The following is a 19,797-nucleotide window of genomic DNA, read 5'->3' as shown; positions in this document are numbered from 1 at the left end:
TAAAAAGTAGCGATTTTTATATGATATCAAATGAATTAAATTTGATAATTTCTATATTGTTATAAATTACAGAAAAAATTGTTCATGATTATATAATTTAGTTTTTATTCAGAAATATGGCTAATTGCTTATATAGTACTCGCAAATTAATTTGTATACGTGCGTATGTGTGTAAATAAATCGCGTATGCGGCAAGTGTATACAGGGTGGACCATTTAAGTAGATAATGCGAAATATCTCAAAAACGAAGCGTTGGAGAAAGAAATGTTTTAAATAAAAGTTAATTGACTTTAAGGGGGAAAGTAAATTGCATGACTTATATTTTATTTGGAGGACGTTTTCAAGATCATTTGAAGGTCAATCTAAATTTTTTAAATGAAAACCTACATTTTTTATTTTGTATTCTTATTCCTCGTAAAAAAATAAACAACTTTTGTAGGAATTATTTTTTAATTTAACACATACTGTAAGTTTCACAGATATTTAAAAATTGAAAATTGATGAAAAAAAGTTATACCTTACTGTACAGTACTATTTTATAATCATTTACTGTACATTTGTATTATCTGTCAAAACAAAAAAACATAATTCACATAATTCAATTAAATTGTAATTAATGTTCAAAGTGATGCCCTTCTACCTCAATGCATTTTCCAATTCTTTGTAGAAAAGATTGATGTGTACGTAAAAGTACGTCTCTTTTAATATTTGCACAAGCATTTTGTATGCGTTCCTACATGTTTTCTGGAGACGTTGTACATCGATATAAACTTTGTCTTTGAGATAACCTCATAAGAAAAAATCTGAAGATGTAAGGTCAGGAGATCGAGCTGGCCAATGTACTGGACCTTCGCGTCCTATCCAACGACCATTGTAATTGTAATTTAAAACATCTCTAGCAGTACGTAATTTTCACTTTTCAAATATCTGTGAAATTTACAGTATGTGCTAAATTGAAAAATGGTTCCTACAAAAGTTGTTTATTTTTTACGAGGAATAAGAGTACAAAATAAAAAATGTAGGTTTTTATTTAAAAAAATTAGATTGACCTTCAAATGATTTTGAAAACGTCCTCCAAATAAAACATAAGTCATGCAATTTACTTTCTCCCTTAAAGTCAATTAACTTTTATTTAAAACATTTCTTTCTTCAACGCTTCGATTTTGAGATATGATATTTCGCATTATCAACTTAAATGGTCCACCCTGTATATGTTACATTTTAAATATATATAAATATAAAAAGAAGTATATAACAGAAATATACATGTAGATAGTATAAGAAAATTGTGCCATGTATTTATTATGAATCAATGATTATACAAAGTTTACAAAAATCACGAGTCTCAAACAAGTGATATTAGTGATATTTAATATAACATATATGAATAACATATTAAATATAAAATAAATACATATTAAATATAAATACATATAAATACATATAAATACATATTAAATATAATAACGATTTATTATATATATATATATATATATATATATATATATATATATATATATATACATATGCTTTATATATATTAAAAATTTATAAAACATTTTGCAATTCTTTAATATATATATTTATATATTATATTATATTATTATATATTATAGTATATTATATTATAATATTATATATATGTAAATATTAAAGAATTGCAAAATGTTTTATAAATTTTTAATTTAAATGTCATTTAAATATTAATATGTATTACTAATCTTTATATGTATATTAAAAATTTGATTCAAGATAATAAAATTAATAGATGTTAAGAGAAAAGTTACAAATATAAAGTTACAAATATAGAAAAAAATAAATAATAAATTAAAATACAATATAAAATAAATATTACATTTTTTAGTGCATAATAATATAATAATGCAAAAAGCAAATACATACTTTCTTATTTAATATATTTATAATTATTAATATATAATATAATTTAATTTAATTTATTCATATATTATAATTATAAACTTAATCAACTCTCTTTGCATTACTTTGCATTACATGCTTATAAAGAAATGTAACATCGGTGAATTGCAAGCCATAAATTATATATATCTTAATATACACGTAAAAGCACACAAATGCATCGAATATTTTTAATGCAGCTAAGCATAAATAATAAATGAATATATATAAATCTAAAAAACTATTTGTAAGATAGATATGTATCAACGTTATAATTGTTACATTTATTAATCGGTTACTACAAAACTCTGAAAGTAATTCATTTGACTTTCGATTTCAAAGAAGCGTATTTGTAATTTGCTCTGAATAATCAAAATATGTTCCTTCATATTGTTGAACTTTTCTCTAATTTTATACAATTCGTTCATCTAAAACAGATTATATCGATATTAACAATTAGTAAATAGCAAATAATCAATTATCAAGAAATATTATTTCTTGTATTATAATTTGATACGATTTAATTTTAAATTTTTAGTATAATTAAAAGAAAACACTATTTTATCACACACACACGCACACACACATATAAACGAAATATATCGATAAGCAAAAATTATATCATCATATTTATCGAAAACATATGCATATGCGATCATTTGCGAAATTTTAGTAATTCTCTTTACACTGTTATCAGGACGTTTCTTTGAATAAATTCAAAAGTGTAAACAAGATGAGATTCTTTATTGAGAAAGACAGTTACCTATAATTATATAATAAAATAATAATATAATCGAAGTTGGTACTTTTATTACTGCTATATGTATATGTATATGTGTACATACACATATGTACATATATTGTATATACAATATATATATATATATATATATATATATATATATATACATATATATATATATACAAGATGTTTTCGGACATTTACGACAAACTTAAAAAGGGGTGATAAATGTCGATAAATGGAACAATTTTTGTTAAGACAACCCGTGTCTGGCCGTGATACCTCCTTAAGGAGCCAGGCTGCGATGAATGCTGTTTGATTTCTATATGATTAGATTAAAATTTAAAAAATCATACGTTTTTTAAATTTTATTTTATTTTATTACAATAAATGTTCAAAATGGCGATCTGCAACCTCAATACAATCATTGCATCTACGGTTCATTGACTGACATACCCTCTGAAAAATTGTAAGATATTATTGCAAATTGTATCGCATGCGTTTATAATCCTGTCAATGAGTTCATTTCGGGTATTAGGGGTTAGGGACATTGTATCAGGGGCAAGAAATACGTAACCGTAAATGTTCATCAGCCTGGCGTCTTGAGGAGACATCGCCGGTTTGCTTAACAAAAATTGTTCCATTTATCGAAATCTATCACCCCTTTAAGTATGTCGCAAATATTCGGAAACATCCTGTATATATATGTGTGTGTGTGTGTGTGTGTGTGTGTGTGTGTGTGTGTGTGTGTGTGTGTGTGTGTGTGTGTGTGTGTGTGTGTGTGTGTGTGTGTGTGTGTGTGTGTGTGTGTGTGTGTGTGTGTGTGTGTGACATACATATAAAATTGGGATAATAACAACTTATTTACTTATTTAGAGCATTAATAATCTTAAATATAATTGGCATAAAAAATAATTATATATTATGATAATTACGACTATTTTTTTCTCTCAGAGTCAAAATTTTAGATGCTTTGAAAAAACCGGTTTATAAGTTTGTAAACATTTGAAATCAATTATATAATGTCGACTTCTATACAAGTATCGCATCTTCATACAAAATTTGTATCACAGCAATCAAATAAAGTGACATGAATTTTAAGAAATCAGTAAAGTTTTAATTGTGAAAAATAAATTTAAATTTTTTGAATTAATAAGGCAGCCAGATGCGGATAATAGTGCCTCAGTTTCAGAGAAAATTAATTTTTCCTCCAAATTAAGTCGTAGAGAATACATTTTTTTCTCGACGCCATATCAAATAACTAAATAAATTCAAGATTTTTAAAATAAATCATCCCTGATCCCTCTTTAGGCGAAAAAAATATCGAAGCGAAGTCGTTGAATCCAGAATAAAATCATTGTTCAATTATACTATATGTTTTGTTATATTATGTGCATAGTGTTTATTACTATACCTTTACTTAATAATTCTTTTGTTTGCAGGGAATGTTTATAACTAATATTTTGTAAATAATCTGACAAATAAAAATACACAGAAATTAGTGATTTTAAAAGTAAAGTTAGAAATATGCATGAGTTACAGTTACCACAAAAAAAAAATTCATTGTACTATAATAATTGTTATATCTATTAGGCTAGTGCATTAATTCGTGTTAACTTATCCATCGTCATTAAATTTTTAGTTTAATATATGTACAAATGGCTCGTATAATATTAAAATATGCTAATCGCATTACGTGATAACCCTCACGATCATATAGAAAAATATTTAAGTTTATTCAACTAAGAGTTATTTAAACATTTAAAAGCTTATAAATTCTATTTTTAAAACTTATATATCGGTTTTTATTGAGATTACTAAAATTTCTAAATAAAAAAGTTGTCTTTCTCTTTTGCTTTTGCTTGCTCGCTCTCATTTTCTCATCCACTAAAAATTACAATATTCGAAAAAGGCTTTATTTTCGGAAATTAGTAATAAAAATATGCTTATTTTATAAAAAGAATAATGTCACATTAATTTTTGCTTATCTCTGAGGTACTCTGAGACTGCACTACTAATATATTCTATATGAAAAATATAATAAAATCAATGATTAATAATTAAAAGTGAATATATAATTATATTATATATATATATATATATATATATATATATATATATAATATTGATATAATAATATATATAAAATATGTATTTACTTTCATATTTCTTCCTGTCAAATGAATAAAAATTTTTTTATATTCATTTAATTCAACTTCCATTGCATTAGTAAGTTTATCTGTCAGGAAGTCGTTTATCTAAAATAGATTAATTTGATATTCAACAACAATAAATGAATTTATGTCGCATTATAATTATTTATTTTACATATATGTATACAAACGCATGCAATTTTTACCTTTTTGAGTTGTTCCTTGAAAGACACATGATTAATAATAACAGTAAATGCTACATACTCGTTAATTTGTCTAGAACAGTAAAACAATAAATTTATTAATACACGCATAAACTGTTAAATGATAGGTATATATTTATGGAGAAAACTGTATTACTTGGGTTTTATATTCTCAAGATTTTGTAATGTAAAGTCGAGTACTACAGGATTCCTCGCATGCTTCGCGATAGTAAGAAGAAAATAATTAATATAATCTTGATCGGAAAAATCTTTTAAAAACATAATCGATGTTGTACTATCATTTTTTATTAGATTTAAATAATCTTTGATAAATTCTGAATTCTCAGGGCAAGCCAGAAATTTCAAAAATTTAGTTTTAAATTTTTCTTTTCCCAGATAATATACTCCCCACCAAGGAGAATCTTCATTGCTAAGAGAATGGAACAATACTTTTAAACCTTGACAGTATGTCCATTCTTTCCACCATGGCAAGAGTCTACGAGATTCAACAAAAAATAAATTGTGTTATAAAAGTTTTGCACATATTAATCTTCTATTTTAATCAAATAATTTATTAAACATTGAATATACAGTATCGGTCAAAAATATATCACCTTTTTTTGAGGATAACTTAATTCAAAGTGTACATATTTAATTAATTTTTCTTAAGTTGCTGTGTTTATTATTTAATAATAAGCCTATTGTTAAGCAATTTATATACCCTATTAAAACATGTGTGACTAGACAGAAATATATACACTTTGAATTAAGTTATTCACTTTGAGTTGTTATTGTCAAAAAACATAAAGGTGATATATTTTTGCCTGGTACTGTATATATCTACAAAACAATTAAATTAAAGTAACCGAATATACAAGAAAAATTACTTGTTTTTCTTGGAATCTGCGAGATGTTGTTCTAAATTATGACCGGCTCTTGCTATGCACGTGCGATCATCAAGAGAACATGCCCATTTTGCAGCCTCCAGTCTTAAACTAGACTGGTTCGAAGGAACTTCGTTGTAACCAAATTCTTCAAGCTTTTTGTGTAATAAGCGTCGTATTTTAGTCTAAACATGTATGTATATAATAAATATATATACATATATATATATTTACATATAAATATAAATATATAAATATTTATATATATATATATATATATATATATATATATATATATATATATATATATACATACATATATATGTATATATATTTTTATTTTACATATAAATTTGAAAATTTTCGATTCATGGTTTTCATATTTTGCTACGTAGAAAGATATCTTGTGCAACGATATTTTGCATAACTTTATGTAATTTGTATTTTCTATCTCCGTAAATATCTCAATTTTTTTCTAACAATATCTATTATATGTATAACCATATTTATACATATTTACACACAGATTTGCATTTTTCTTACGTGCATATACACACATGCTCTCTAAAAGTGAATCAGTGTATTATCACTGATTTACAATGCTGTACTTATAACTGCTTTTCAGTGTTAAACTGTAAATAGTCACTGATTACAAGCAGTTATAAGTGCAGCATTGTAAATCAGTGATAATACACTGATTCACTTTTAGAGAGTGCTTCATACACACATATCCATATCACATATAAACATACAAAAGTGCCTACATATATATATCATACATGTTGATACTATGTAACGTAATTTAATAACTTTTTAACTGCTTGTGTATTGTACATAGATTAATATATTTTTACTAATTTTCTATATCAAAATTAATCATATTTAAACTGTGATTAGAACATTGGGCTGTTCTTCCAAAAACGATCATGCTCCGATTTGTGTCAAATTTTGTAAATAGATTCTTTTGAGGTACAAAAGAAGTATACGAGAAGGATTTTTGGCGACTCGAAAATTAAGGCACTTCTTAAGTCCTTTTTCGTAAAAGTGAATATTACCTTTAGACAGCTTGTTCGAAATGACTTTGCTATATATTGTCACGGTCATATTCTTGATTATTTTGGTTACTACATATATATTGTATTATATTGTTTACATTACGCGAAGCGAGGTCTACACCACATCACCTTCGACCCCCCCTCCCGCAACCACTCCGCTGGTAGACAAGATGGACCTCGCTTTACAACTTACAGCATATATCCATTGTGATTGAACTCTTCGCAATGCGGCCCCTACCGGCAGAGTGGTTGCGGAAGGGGGGGTCGAAGGCCCCCCCTTGCACCCCTCGCGCGCGCGCGCGTGTGTGTGTGTAAACATTTGTAAAATAATTGAAAATTTTTTTGTATATAACTTTTTAATAAACAATGATCGACGGCCAAAACTTTTGGAATGTTACCCAGGAGGATGACCTTGACAACATAAGTCAAGGTCAAAGTCATACGAGCAGGGTCCCCTTTTACCTTCCACGCGAAGCGAGATCCACATCACCGCTGAGTCAGCGCGAAACGAGGTCTATTATTGTACAGTTTCATATAGGTTATTATTAAGTAATTATAATTAAGATTATTATTAAGTAAGGTTTTACATAGGTTTGCACCACCAATTAAAACTTATTGAAGGTTATTCAGGGTCATGATCTTGATCACATATATCAAGGCCAAGGTCATTGGTGAGGTTGCCGTCTTTCTAGATATTTACCGTTTCGAACAAGCTGTCCAAAGGTAATATTCACTTTTACGAAAAAGGGCTTAAAAAGTGCCTTAATTATCGAGTCGCCAAAAATCCTTTTCGTATACTTCTTTTGTACCTAAAAGGAACCTATTTACAAAATTTGACTCAAATCGGAGCATGAACGTTTTCGGAAGAATCGCCATATATTGTGCTGTTATTAAAAATGATAATATATATAATAAGAAATATGTTTAAAGAGTTTTAATATATTTAACATCATTGTTGACGTTACTATTTGTAATATTTACCTTGATATTAAAAAATCTTGCTTCCCGAAATAGAAAGACGTTAGACAGATATTCCAAGGCTTTGAATGTAGGATGCCATGGTATGTAGTCTGTTTCTCGTTTTAGATATTTCGTAATATTCCAGAATACAGTGGAATTAAGTTGGTATGTTATCATTAAGTGAAAAGCGTCATCTATAATTTGTGCACGATTAAGAACATGTATTTTCGTGTAATTTTCAGAATCTAGATAACTCGCAATTCTTCGCCAGTTCTCAATATCGTAATTGACTCGATAATTTCCTACCGAAAACAAATAAATTATATCGACCATAATTTTTTCAAACGGATTTATCAATATAAGTATCTGTTTATATTTTTATATTTTACAGACACATACACATACACACACATTAACACAGATAAAAATATATTAAAAATTATAAATAAATAAAAAATCATATTGCAAAATATTATAAATATGAAATCTTTTTGCACTAAAATTAAGTAAGTATAATAATTATACAAAAAATTTTATATAAATATCACTTTTTTAATTAAGCAAATAATGATCAAATTGCATTATATAATAGAATCTTATATGGTATTATCTATATATTCATGAAAATATAATTTAGAACTATAATAAAAAAAGCCTTTTTATAATCATTCATTATATTTTGTCTTATGGTGAGTTATAAACATAGTTTACCCAGTAAACATTATTGAGAGGAAGAAGTCTTTAAGAGGACTTTTCGAAGACTTCATTAATTTTTTTTGAAGATGACATCAATAAGTTATCTTTTTGTAAGATGTCTTTCAAAAAAGCTCTTTATGATATCTACTTATGGATGTCTTTAGAGTTCGCTTACTAGAAACTCTAAAGACATCTATAAGTATACATAATAAAGAGTTTTTTAGAACATAATTTAGGTTATTATATATTAATTTGGCGGATTATCTTGAAAGAAAAATAAAGAGGAAAATACAAAAAATAAAAATAGAAAAGAAGTAAAAATAAAAGGAAGGAAAGAAGAGCACATTAGGATAAGCATAAAATAATTTATTAAAAGTTGTTTTATACATTATAAAAATATATTATATATTATAAACGAATATCCGATCTCCCGCATGCTGTAGCATATGAGTTAAGGTTACTTCTTGTTTATAATTTTTATAATATACAGAGTGTCCCATTTAACTTGAGACATCGAAATATCTCGTAAAGTCTAAAAGATACGACAAAATGTTTCAAACAAAAGTTATAGGATTTCGAGAGTGACATCTGATGGTGACTTTGAATTTGACCTAGAGGTCGAATATAGTGGTCATTTGAAGGTCAACTTAATTTTTTTAAATGGAACTGCCTATTTTTTATTACATATTCTTGTAGCTTATCTCAAGAACTTTCCAAAACACTATAATTAAGTCAGTTTTCATTAAGTAGTTTCCGAGTTTTGAGGCTTGAAATCATTTCTTAATTTTACATAAACCGTAAAATATCTTGTAAAATATTCATTTTTCGATTATTTTATCTTAATACTTTTATGTACATAATAATGAGAAGAATCAATTGGTGTAAAGAAAACACATAGTTATTTTTAAGAAAAAATATGTAATTGTTAATTGCAAATTACATATTTTTTCTTCGAAACAACTATGAGTTTTCTTTAGGCTAATTGATTCCTCTCATTATTTTGTACATAAAAGTATTAAGGTAAAATAATCGAAAAATGAATATTTTACAAGATATTTTACAGTTTATGTAAAATTAAGAAATGACTTCAAGCCTCATAACTCGGAAAGTACTTAATGGAAACTAATTTAATTATAGTGTTTTGGAAAGCTCTTGAGATGAGTTACAAGAATATGTAATAAAATATAGGAAGTTCCATTTAAAAAAATTAAGTTGAACTTTAAATGACCACTAAATTCGACATCTAGGTCAAAATCAAAGTCATCATCAGATGTCCTCCTCGAAATTCTACAACTTTTGTTTGAAACATTTTTTCGTATCTTTTAGACTTTACGAGATATTTCGATGTCTCATGTTAAATGGGACACGCTGTATAAAACAACTTTTAATAAATTATTTTATACTAATCTTAGTGTGCACTTTTCTCCTTTCTTCTATTTTTGCTTCCTTTTTATTTTTATTTTATTTTCGATTTATAAGAAATCAGATTATAATATTCTTTTAGATGTCATTTATGTGATGTCTTTTCTTCCTCTAAAATCAACGCATTAGAGAACTTATTGACATCATTATGTTATCTTCCAGATAGCATTGTCGGATGTTTATTTCTTAAACCTGAATACTTTAAGAACTCTTTTTGGTAACTTATTGCTCACTAGGTAAAATCATGTAGTTTGATATCATATATAATTTAGTAAAATATATTCGTAACCATTGAAAAATTACACAATACGCACATGTGCACACAGACAATGCTATTTAATTTAATAATACAAAATATAATTTATTATAATAATAAAATGCATGTATGATTAAAATAACAAAATTTATCTGCAAAAATTAACATGTTAGATAAGTCGATTAAATTATCAAATAATAAATTTATTAATCAAATAAAATAAATTCTTATTCTTACATATATGAATATATATGAATGTACATATATTAATTATTTCTAATTTTAAAGAATTTGGTAAATTTTTACTTTATGTTACACAGCTCGAAAAATTTTTATTTTCACATATGCAGGATACATTCAAAAGTAATACACCGTTTGAATTTTGCGGCGGTCTCTCTTCGTTCCTAAGATATGCGATTTTGAAATTTTATACTTACTTGTATCATCTTTTCATTACATTCTAAATATGTTTATATTTTTCTGTTTACATTTACCGAGGTTATCTTTCTGAATAACTTTTAAAAAGTTTTAGCCGTTTGTTATTTATTAAATAATTATTAAAAAAAAATTTCATGAATAGAATATAATTTCATCACATCATGTATGTTTAAGGGGATGCCGGAGTCCTGTTTTACCGATAAAATGTCATATTTCATTTTTGTCCGAAATCATTTTATTAATTGTACAGAATAATAAATGCTCCTCCACGATTAAAGTACATACAGAAACAAATCGGAAACCTCCTGGTTTTATATTAAAAATTAAGAAAATATTAAAAAATTACAGATTTTATCGGCTTCTGGGGTCAAATCGTAACAATATTTGCTTTGTATGTACAAAATAAGATAGGTTCCCGCAAGAGATTGTATGAAGGAATATAAACTAACTTTTAGAAATGAATTCAGAAGCCTAATGGAAAAGATTTCGGTAAATAAACCGAAATCTTTTTCATTAGGCTTGTAAACTCATTTCTAAAAGTTCGTTTATATTCCTTCATACAATCTCTAGCGGGAACCTATCTTATTTTATGCATACAAACTGCAAAACTTTTATATTAAGCAAATATTGTTATGACCTTTTTATGATTTTCAATTTTTTTTAATTTTTAATATAAAATCAGGAGGTACTTGCTTTGTTTCTGTATGTACTTTAATCGTGGAGGAGCATTTATTATTTTGTGCAACTAATAAAAAGATTTCGGACAAAAATGAAATATAACATTATATCGGTAAAACAGGACTCCGGCATCCCCTTAAGAAGAAATATAGGTAATTATGCATAAAAAGAGCTCAAAAATTTAAATTTATATAGAATTTAATACAATTTAATACAATTAAAAAATATCACATATGTATGTGTACACACACACACACACACACACATGCGGGGAGTGCAAGGGTGGCCCCCCTTGCACCCCCTGCGCGCGCGCGCGCGCGTGTGTGTGTGTGTATGTGTACACATACATTTGTGATATTTTTTAATTGTATTAAATTCTATATAAATTGAAATTGTTTACCTTTTTTTTATTAGAATATTTATATTAGAATATTAATTAGAGATAGCAAACGTAAACAAAAAGATATAAACATACAAGTAAAATATAATATGAAACCGTGATAAACAAATGTAAACAAAAAATGTAAATATATAAATAGGATATAACGAAAAGATGACATAAAAGTATGAAACTTCAAAAGTGCATATCTCAGAAACGAAGAGACCGCCGCAAAATTCAAACAGTGTATTACTTAGGAATGTATCCTCTACAACATATGTAAAAATAAAAATTTTTTGAGCTGTGTAACCTAAAGTAAACATTTATCAAGAATTTTATTGTGCATTTTAAAAAAAGCTATTTAGCAAAATGAAAAGAAAGTTTTAGTTAAATATTTAATAATATAACCATGCCCAATAATGTATCAAAATAAAAAACACAATTTTATTGAATATTTCAAATGCATTGTAGACATATTATGAAATTGTAAAATTACATTACAATTAAATTTAACACGGAAGATATTAAATTTACTAGACATTTGTAAAAATTAATAACTTTGTTAATCAATATTGCGTAAGAAGCTGTATTTATTTTAATTACACAGGTCTGCGAGATTCAGTTACAAAAAGCAGAGTAGGTGAATCTGATAGATTTTGTGACGCTGAAAACGAATCTGGCCACAGAATTTCCTCAGCACGTTAGGTTTTTGAATAATTTGTGGTTGAATAATCCAAAAATCGCTATTTTGGCCAATTTCGTAAACTTATTGTGAGTAAACCAAATTTTTTGAAATATTTCTGTCAATGGCATCGTATAATACTCACTTTCATCTTTCAAATCCACTTTCGATTACCGCCGCACGATTTTTGGGCCATTCAACTACAAATTACTCAAAAACGTGACGTGCTGGTGAAATTCTGCTGCCAGATTTGTTTTCAGCGTCACAAAATCTATCAGATTCATCTACTCTGCTTTTTGTAACTGACAGAAGATCAAATTTCGCAGGCCTGTGTTATCATTAAAAATATTGCAAAATATTTATTATTTTACAGTAAATTATTTTGAATATGTGACGAGTGAAAGATCTTTTAATAAATAATATAGAAGCTTACATAATCAATAAAATAATATAAAATTTCCAATATGTACGATAAATAGTGTAAAGTGTAATAAATTTGTTGTATATTTACCAGTTTGTTGTATGTTGAATAATATCCAACCTTTCTCTTTAAAATTAAATTTCGTTTCAAAATACCGATTCAAGAATATATTACTTGTATAAGTAAAATTGTGATATGTCTGTGTAGTATATGTTACAGGTACGAGTAAGTAGTCATTCAGCGATGTATGTGCATCAAAATTTACTATCCGCATTTTTATCGATAATATAGGATCATCATAAACTCGTATTACTTCCACTATAGGACAATATTTGTAATTTATCCAATAATTCATTAGCTGTTTCATAGTAAATGAAATAATTTCAAACAAATCATTTACTGTTTCAGAGGTCATATTTGTTTTAGAGAGCATAAGGTTCTTCACAACTTCATGAAAATAATCTGGAGACGGATCGCTAAATTCAAAGTTAGTGGAAAATTTAATGTTATAAAATACAAACGAAAAGTATTATAAGGATTGTTAAAACAGAACGAACGAAATTTACTATATATATATATATATATATATATATATATATATGGTATATGTATATATAGGGGAGACCAGGGACAAAAGTAACATTTTTTGTATTATAGGTCACTAATTAATTAATTATATTATAAAAATAATAGAGCATAATGTATAGTTTTAATAAATATTTGAGATGTTTTAATTTATTTAAATTATAATTTAATTAGGAATATATGGCAAAACTTAACAATTTTGACAACACATGTGTAAATGGCAGAACTAAATTATTTTTAAAAGTATGTGCGTAAATGGAAAGTATATCTTGAATATTTAATAACATTGGTAAAAAGGTAAAAAGAATTGTATATCGTTAGATAATAAAGTATGAAAGAGACAATGTACGTTTAAATAAAAATAACCGTAAGATTTGGAGCTTCTATGAAATCTATGATCCATAATCAATCATTCATCTTGTTTAGTTTTCTATAGTAATTATAGTTGTAAATTATAGTTGGAAATTATAGTTGTACAGAATATTACTTACTTTCCCTGTACATATATACGGATACTTTCCCAAAATATCTCTTCAGTAATCATGTTTTGTAACATACGCAATACACTGGATGCTACAATCACATAATTTATAACAGAATATAAATAAGATAATAGTTAACAATTATATTTATACATATAATTAAATATATTCAGAAAGAATATCATATAAATATAAATATATATATTCAGGGTGTCTGCAATCTCTTAGGAAAAAAAAACATAAGTAGATCTCGTTAAATCGAACTAGAAAGTCATATACTATTTTAAAATGCACCACGTAAAATTCGAGATAATAATTAAAAAAGATCGGCCAATGCGCGTGGCTAGAAGCGCGTGCCATCATGTTTCGGAGAATCGTCTACTTGCCCACTGACCTCTTCGCCGCGCGCCAACACACTCATCGCTCCTCCCCTCCCCAATCACCGCTTTGCCGCGCGCCGCCATTATGTTACAGTGAGACCGCCTTCGCCGTCGCGCACTTCTAGCCACGCTCTTTTTTAATTAATTTTTTGTTAATTATTGCATATATCGTAAAACAGTAAAGGACCTTCCTTTTTAATTTATACCAATCTACCTCCACACTTCGGGACTGTAAAAAGAATCAGACACCCTGTATAATGCCCTGTATAAAATTAAATTTTTTGTCAGTTATTTTGCGTATCTTTTTAAGTATTTATATTAAAAAATTTATGCATAATCAATTCTTAAATATATTTTCATACCTCTAATGTAACGGGGACTTTCAAAAGAACTTAGCGATGTATTATAAAGTGATGTATTATATTTTGTATCGAAATGAAGTGATTCGTGTTGAATTTGCACCACAAACAAATTTATCATCTGGGTATCTGGGATTGCCTACAGAAAATAATTTTAATGTATTTAATTAGTTAATATAAGATTTCGTACACAGTTATGCACTAGAATTGCTATTTTCTACGCTTATCTAATAAAATTTGTTTCTCATCTTATACTCTCTCACCCTCTCTCTCCCTCTCTCTCTCTCTCTCTCTCTCTCTCGTCTCTCCCCTTCCCACCCCTACTCCTTTCTCTATCCTTCTCTCTCAATCCCTCTTTTCCCTCTTCTCTCTCTCTCCCTCTCTCAGTCTCTTTTAAAATATAGAATAAATAATTAAAAAATAATATTAGTAATAACAAAACTGTATACACAATATAACATTTAAGTTGAAAATTTTTAAAAATAAAGCATTATTTATAATATATTATATAACGGAATTATCCTATTACACAATTTCTATATTTATATATATGTAGCTTTATAATAATTTCATATACAATATACATACAATCTGAACATGATTTATAAATAATATAATTTCCCTTTTACTCTATATAATAATTTAAAAATGTAATAAATGTAATTGACTTTTACAAATAGAAAAGAAATAAAAATATTTTATATTGTGAGTGTATGTTGCAGATTTATTTAAAAAATTAGCATTTAAAAAAACTATATTCTTTGTAAATATAAAATCTTTATAATATTCTAAAAAAAATTTATAATATTCTAAAAAATTTATGCGTTTTGATAAAACTAAAATTATAAAGAGTTTTTGAAATATAGGATAGGTATAAAGATGTATGTACCACATTGTATATTATATTGTATTTATTGTATATATACAGGGTGAGCCATTTTAATTAACGCACGCAATTATTTCGGAAACAAAGCATTTTAGAGAAAAATGTTTCAGACAAAAATTTTATGGTTTCGAGGGGGCCATAAGATGGTATCATTGGTTTGACCTTGAAGAGTTATTTGAAGGTCTCATGAAGGTCACCTTCAATTTCTTAAGTGGAACCTACTATTTGTCATTGCATATTCTTGTAGCTTATCTCGAGAGCTTTCCAAAACACTATAATTAAGTACCTTTTCGTTAAGTACTTTTTGAGTTATGAGGCTTGAAGTAATTTCTTAATTTTACATAAACCGTAAAATATCTTGTAAAATATTCATTTTTCGATTATCTTACCTTAATACTTTTACGTACAAAATGATGAGAGGAATCAACTGGTGTAAAGAAAACACATAGTTGTTTTGAAGAAAAAATATGTAATTTGCAATTAACAATTACATATTTTATCTTAAAAACAACTGTGTGTTTTCTTTACACCAATTGATTCCTCTCATTATTTTGTACCTAAAAGTATTAAGGTAAGATAATCGAAAAATGAATATTTTACTAGACATTTTATGGTTTATATAAAATTAAGAAATTATTTCAAGCCTCATATCTCGAATAGTACTAAATGAAGAAATACTTTATTATAGTGTTTTGGAAAACTCTCGAGAGAAGCTACAAGAATATGCAAAAGTATATAGGGTGTTTCATTTAAAAAGTTGGAGGTGACCTTCACGTGATCTTCAGGTGACTCTTCAAGGTCAAACTAATGGCACCCTCTTATGTCTCCCTTCAAGTCATAGAACTTTTGTCTGAAACATTATTTTATATCTCGTTTCGTTTTCAAAAAAATTGCTTGTGTCACTATAAATGCCCCACCATGTATATATAGATATATTTTTTTAATTATTATATTATTTGCGAGTGAAATGGTGTGAGTGAAATGGTGACGAGTGAGCAGGTTTTGTCCTGAAGAATGTTTAAAATAACCTCATTGATGGTATAATATTCCAAAAATGTGACAATAGCCTTGTTGAACCAAGAGGATGACGACCAAAGCGGATTTTCATAATAAAAACATTCCTGTACTACTTTATCTGCTACGAAGAGGGCTACTTGGACACTCTTTGCAATAGGATCTAAATTCTCATGGAAGATAATATCTGTTTCTCTAAAAATAAAAAATAATGCTTTATAGAATGCTTATATATGTTGAAAGTAGTGTTTGCAAATTTATAACTAAATAATTCTGAATGAATTAACATATTAGATATATATTAATGTTTTATTTATAATATTTGCGCGTAGCAATATTCACTATGAAACAATATGATACTTGCTTCCAATATGTATAAAAAAAATTTATTAAATTTGGTCTATAAAAAATATAAAAACCTTAGTATAACGTCTTATTTAATTTATATTTTTTTTACAATTCATAATATATATGATAATTAATATGATATATTATTATTATTTTTCATATAAGTATACAATAAAGATAAGTAAACCTTTAGATATGTTTCTTTCATTCTCTTATATAATTTTGTATATTTTCTAAAATATATTTAAATAATTAAATAATATTCTAAATATTTTAAAAATAATATTCTAAAAATGAACAAAGAATATGTAGATAATATTTTAAATAGAATTATCATTTTCTTAATTTTAAAAAATATATTAATTTTTTTATATTTTATTCTTTTTATTATATAGTTACCTATAAATGACGAGATTCTCATTTATAATATCTTCGTCTTGAAAATCCATAATTACAACATGATTTATTTCCCAAGTTTTATTCAGGCGTTTCAATTTATTAAACAAATACGGCGTGATATTTTTAGCAACTTTATGTACAAGTACGCAGTACGTTCTACACCCCGTATTAACCTTGACACTTTCATTTATATCAGAATGGAATAATATATCATTCAGAAATAGAAGATATTTAGGCATATCAAGCGTAGTTTCAAAATGTATGGTCATCATGTTTTTATCAATTATTTCTATTTCTTGTATCGGCATATTTGATAAAATAGCATGGCGATAATGTTCTGGCGCTAATGTTTTGGCGATAGATATCTTAAAAGGGACTGTTGAAGTTTCGAGAAAATGTGGAAACAGGTTTGAGGTTCCAATTGCATCAACATACGTTGCCAACCTATCATATATCGAAGTAAATTAAAGGCTAATAAATTTTTGCCAATTACATAGAAATAAAAATTGAAACAAACAGAAGGTACGAATTGTAAGGAAAAAGAAAATATATATACACAATGAAAAAGAATAATGTTAAATCAATAACATCATTGTAATTGGAATTTAGTTTATTATTTCAATAATATTTTATTAATTAAATGAATACGCCATGTATTGAAGTAATAAAATAAATTTTAATTACACTGATGTTGATTCAATATTATTTTTTTCTCAGTATATCTAATATTTGTTTACAATACTTTTTACTTCTTTGCTACTTGTATATTATACAGTAAATAAGATATTTTTGTAATATTTTAACACAACGTGAGTACAAAATGTTTATTGTAGATGATACAAAATCAACAATAAATATTTTAATATCAAAAATTTAATGTGCTTATATTCCATAAAACTGAAAAAATTTCAATGTAAAAAGAATACTATAATAGGAACTTAATTTTAATTCATTTATTAATCCAACTATTCAATGCATAATTTTATGTACGTTAAAGAAATTATATATTTTAGTGATGATTTATTACATGAAGTACAAATATATGTTTTTAATTATTAACGAATATTATTGCATAAATAGTGTGTTGTTTTTACATTTTGAGTTATAGGTTTCTTAAAATATTAGTAATAAATTTCCTAAAGTATAATATTATGAAAATAAACAGTATAAGAAGAGAGACGAAAAAAGATGGAAGAAAGAATTGAATGTTAACATTTCAAATTTGAAATAAACAATTTTTATAAGAACGTAAACACAAAAAAATTCTTGTTATAGTTCATGTGATACCTAACTCCTTGTTAATCATATTATTCAGAGCTTGAAAATATTTCGAAATACTGTTGGAATATTTGAGTTTGCCGAATTATTAACGACGAGATTGTAGGGCATATTATTGAAAAAAATTATTTTACTTATTTTAATTAAATTAATTTTTTTGCAATTTATTGCAATAATTGTAATAATAATGGTAATAATAAATAAAGCAAAATTTACAAAACTCGTTACTAATATCTTAAAAACGTATAATTATAAACGAAAATTTTTCAAATAGGTATCTATACAAATGTCTTTTTAGAAAATTTTTTGATCAGCAGGATGCAACATACCAAGATTTGACTAGATCTTTAACAAACGCGTTGAAATTGCTATATATTTAATATCTTAACAGTTACTTACCATTGTTCATTTCTGTCGTAAAAGATTCTTAAGTCTTTAATACTAGTTATGATATTGACAAATGTTAATTTCAAGATGTAATTTCCTGATGGTAGCTCATCGTTGAAAAGATACTCGACAATCATATGTTTATATGTAGATTTATTTGTTGGTTTATAAGCGATCCCTTCTTCGTAATAGATCTTAGGTGGATCGTTAAACAGCATCACTTCAGTTATATTTGTTACCTTCGAATACAGTTTAATGCGTCGCGTTGGTTTAAAAATCTCAATATTGATACTGCATGTACCGAAAAAAGTATAATTTCCAATGTATGATGTAAGCATGATGTTATAATGTTTTGGTACTACATATCTTGATTGATTGGAGAGTTGAATTGTCTGATTATCGATAAAAGTTGCAACGGCGATGAATGCTAAACCGCTACATAATATTAGTTTTAGAAACATGATATTATACTTTTTATCTTAGATATCTGTAAAAATATTATTCTGTTAGAAAGAATAAACGGATAAATTAATCGTTGTCTTTATTATAGTTTAACGGAAAAAAGAAATTAAAATAAATATATAGAAGTACTGAATTGTTAATGACTTACGCTTTATTGGAGATATATCACAAATTATATAAATGTATGTTCCCTTATAATAATATTAACTTCAATAAATCGGTGTTTTATCCACTCTGTGTAACGTGGAGAAGTAATGTAGGGACACAGTTATGAGCTCTTACTGTTTCGAGAAACCTCCAAGGACTAACAACACTTGATACACGACATTAT

The 19,797-nt window shown here is 26.3% G+C and overlaps 1 protein-coding gene across 1 annotated transcript; it reads right to left on the bottom strand.

The window, feature by feature from the left end:
• Positions 1-4,632: 4,632 nt before the first annotated feature.
• LOC145971847 (glutamyl aminopeptidase-like) lies at positions 4,633-19,797 on the bottom strand. Its single transcript, XM_083099907.1, has 13 exons — positions 19,615-19,797; positions 19,017-19,491; positions 17,340-17,783; positions 16,607-16,787; positions 14,696-14,831; positions 13,963-14,044; positions 13,061-13,362; positions 7,936-8,216; positions 5,903-6,084; positions 5,173-5,511; positions 5,019-5,088; positions 4,819-4,917; positions 4,633-4,683 (listed from the first exon to the last, which is right to left on the bottom strand). Exons 2-13 carry the CDS (start codon positions 19,463-19,465, stop codon positions 4,633-4,635), a joined length of 2,616 nt encoding a protein of 871 aa, XP_082956033.1. The 5' UTR covers positions 19,466-19,491; positions 19,615-19,797.

Source organism: Camponotus vicinus, unplaced genomic scaffold, assembly GCF_025532165.1.
Source record: "Camponotus vicinus isolate PSW18456_S1 unplaced genomic scaffold, iyCamVici1.0 SCAF_5, whole genome shotgun sequence".
Taxonomy (NCBI): Eukaryota; Metazoa; Arthropoda; class Insecta; order Hymenoptera; family Formicidae; genus Camponotus; species Camponotus vicinus.
This window is presented reverse-complemented; position numbering and strand designations above follow the sequence as displayed.